The 962-nt window shown below is 28.7% G+C and overlaps 1 protein-coding gene across 1 annotated transcript; it reads right to left on the reverse strand.

Moving 5' to 3' along the window:
* Positions 1-55: 55 nt before the first annotated feature.
* LOC100575073 (unconventional myosin-Va-like) lies at positions 56-887 on the reverse strand (the record flags this gene model as incomplete). Its single annotated transcript, XM_008191217.2, has 4 exons — positions 56-129; positions 249-468; positions 529-685; positions 748-887. Coding segments are annotated over 4 exons (591 nt in total), but the record flags the coding sequence as incomplete, so codon positions are not given.
* Positions 888-962: the final 75 nt, after the last annotated feature.

Below are 962 nucleotides of genomic sequence, written 5' to 3' on the forward strand. Positions count from 1 at the left end.
CCCATATAGGATATTGCTGTTCCTCGGAAAATCCTAATGTTTTAAGAGCATTTACTGTCTCATTAATACTTTGACTGTCATTATCACTAATTTGTAGGGAATTCAAATAATTATATTTATCTGAATCACCTAATAACCAAAATAAAATTAGTATTTATTTCAAATATTTCATATATTCACATATATTATATATTATTTATGTTTATTTTTATCTAGAATATTATGTTAATATTGTATTTATCATTCACCTAGTTTTAATTGAGGGAACATATTACGAGAAGAATATAATTGATAAAATATATGATAATTTCGTTCGTGACTGGCTTGGTGTACAACACGAGACTTTTCAAGTAGATATGTTTGCATACTGACCCCTGTTATGTGATTCCGATCATTAAAATGAAGTTCAATATACTTTCCAAAACGAGATGAATTATCATTTATGGTTGTTTTGGCATTTCCAATAGCCTAAAAGTTAATACAAATTCATAAAAGGTTGAACTTTCAATATCATTTTAAAAAAATTACCTCCATGATGGGATTAGAAGCCAAAACTTTCTTCTCATTTTCAGTTTCAGTTTTCGACTTACTTCTGAAAGCTAAATACCTCATTGCATACTTAGCAGAAACTGTTTTTCCTGCACCAGATTCACCAGAAACTATGATACTCTGGTTATTGTTTTCTCTAAAAAAAAAAGATTTATTAAATCATATTAGCGCACCTAAATATTTTATTTACTGTCTTACATCTCCATTTTATTAAATGCTTGTTCTGCAACAGCAAATATATGGGGTTCTAAACTGCCCATTGTTTGACCTCTATATTTTTTCATGGAATCAGTACCATAGATATCAAGATCTTTATAAGGTTGATAGCCACTAGCGCACTACCTAATCATAAAAGAAAACCAATGCATTATGCAATAAAATGTTGAAATTGTTTAAAGCTATTCATGTTTACC

Source organism: Acyrthosiphon pisum, unplaced genomic scaffold (assembly GCF_005508785.2).
Source record: "Acyrthosiphon pisum isolate AL4f unplaced genomic scaffold, pea_aphid_22Mar2018_4r6ur Scaffold_6432;HRSCAF=6996, whole genome shotgun sequence".
NCBI lineage: Eukaryota > Metazoa > Arthropoda > Insecta > Hemiptera > Aphididae > Acyrthosiphon > Acyrthosiphon pisum.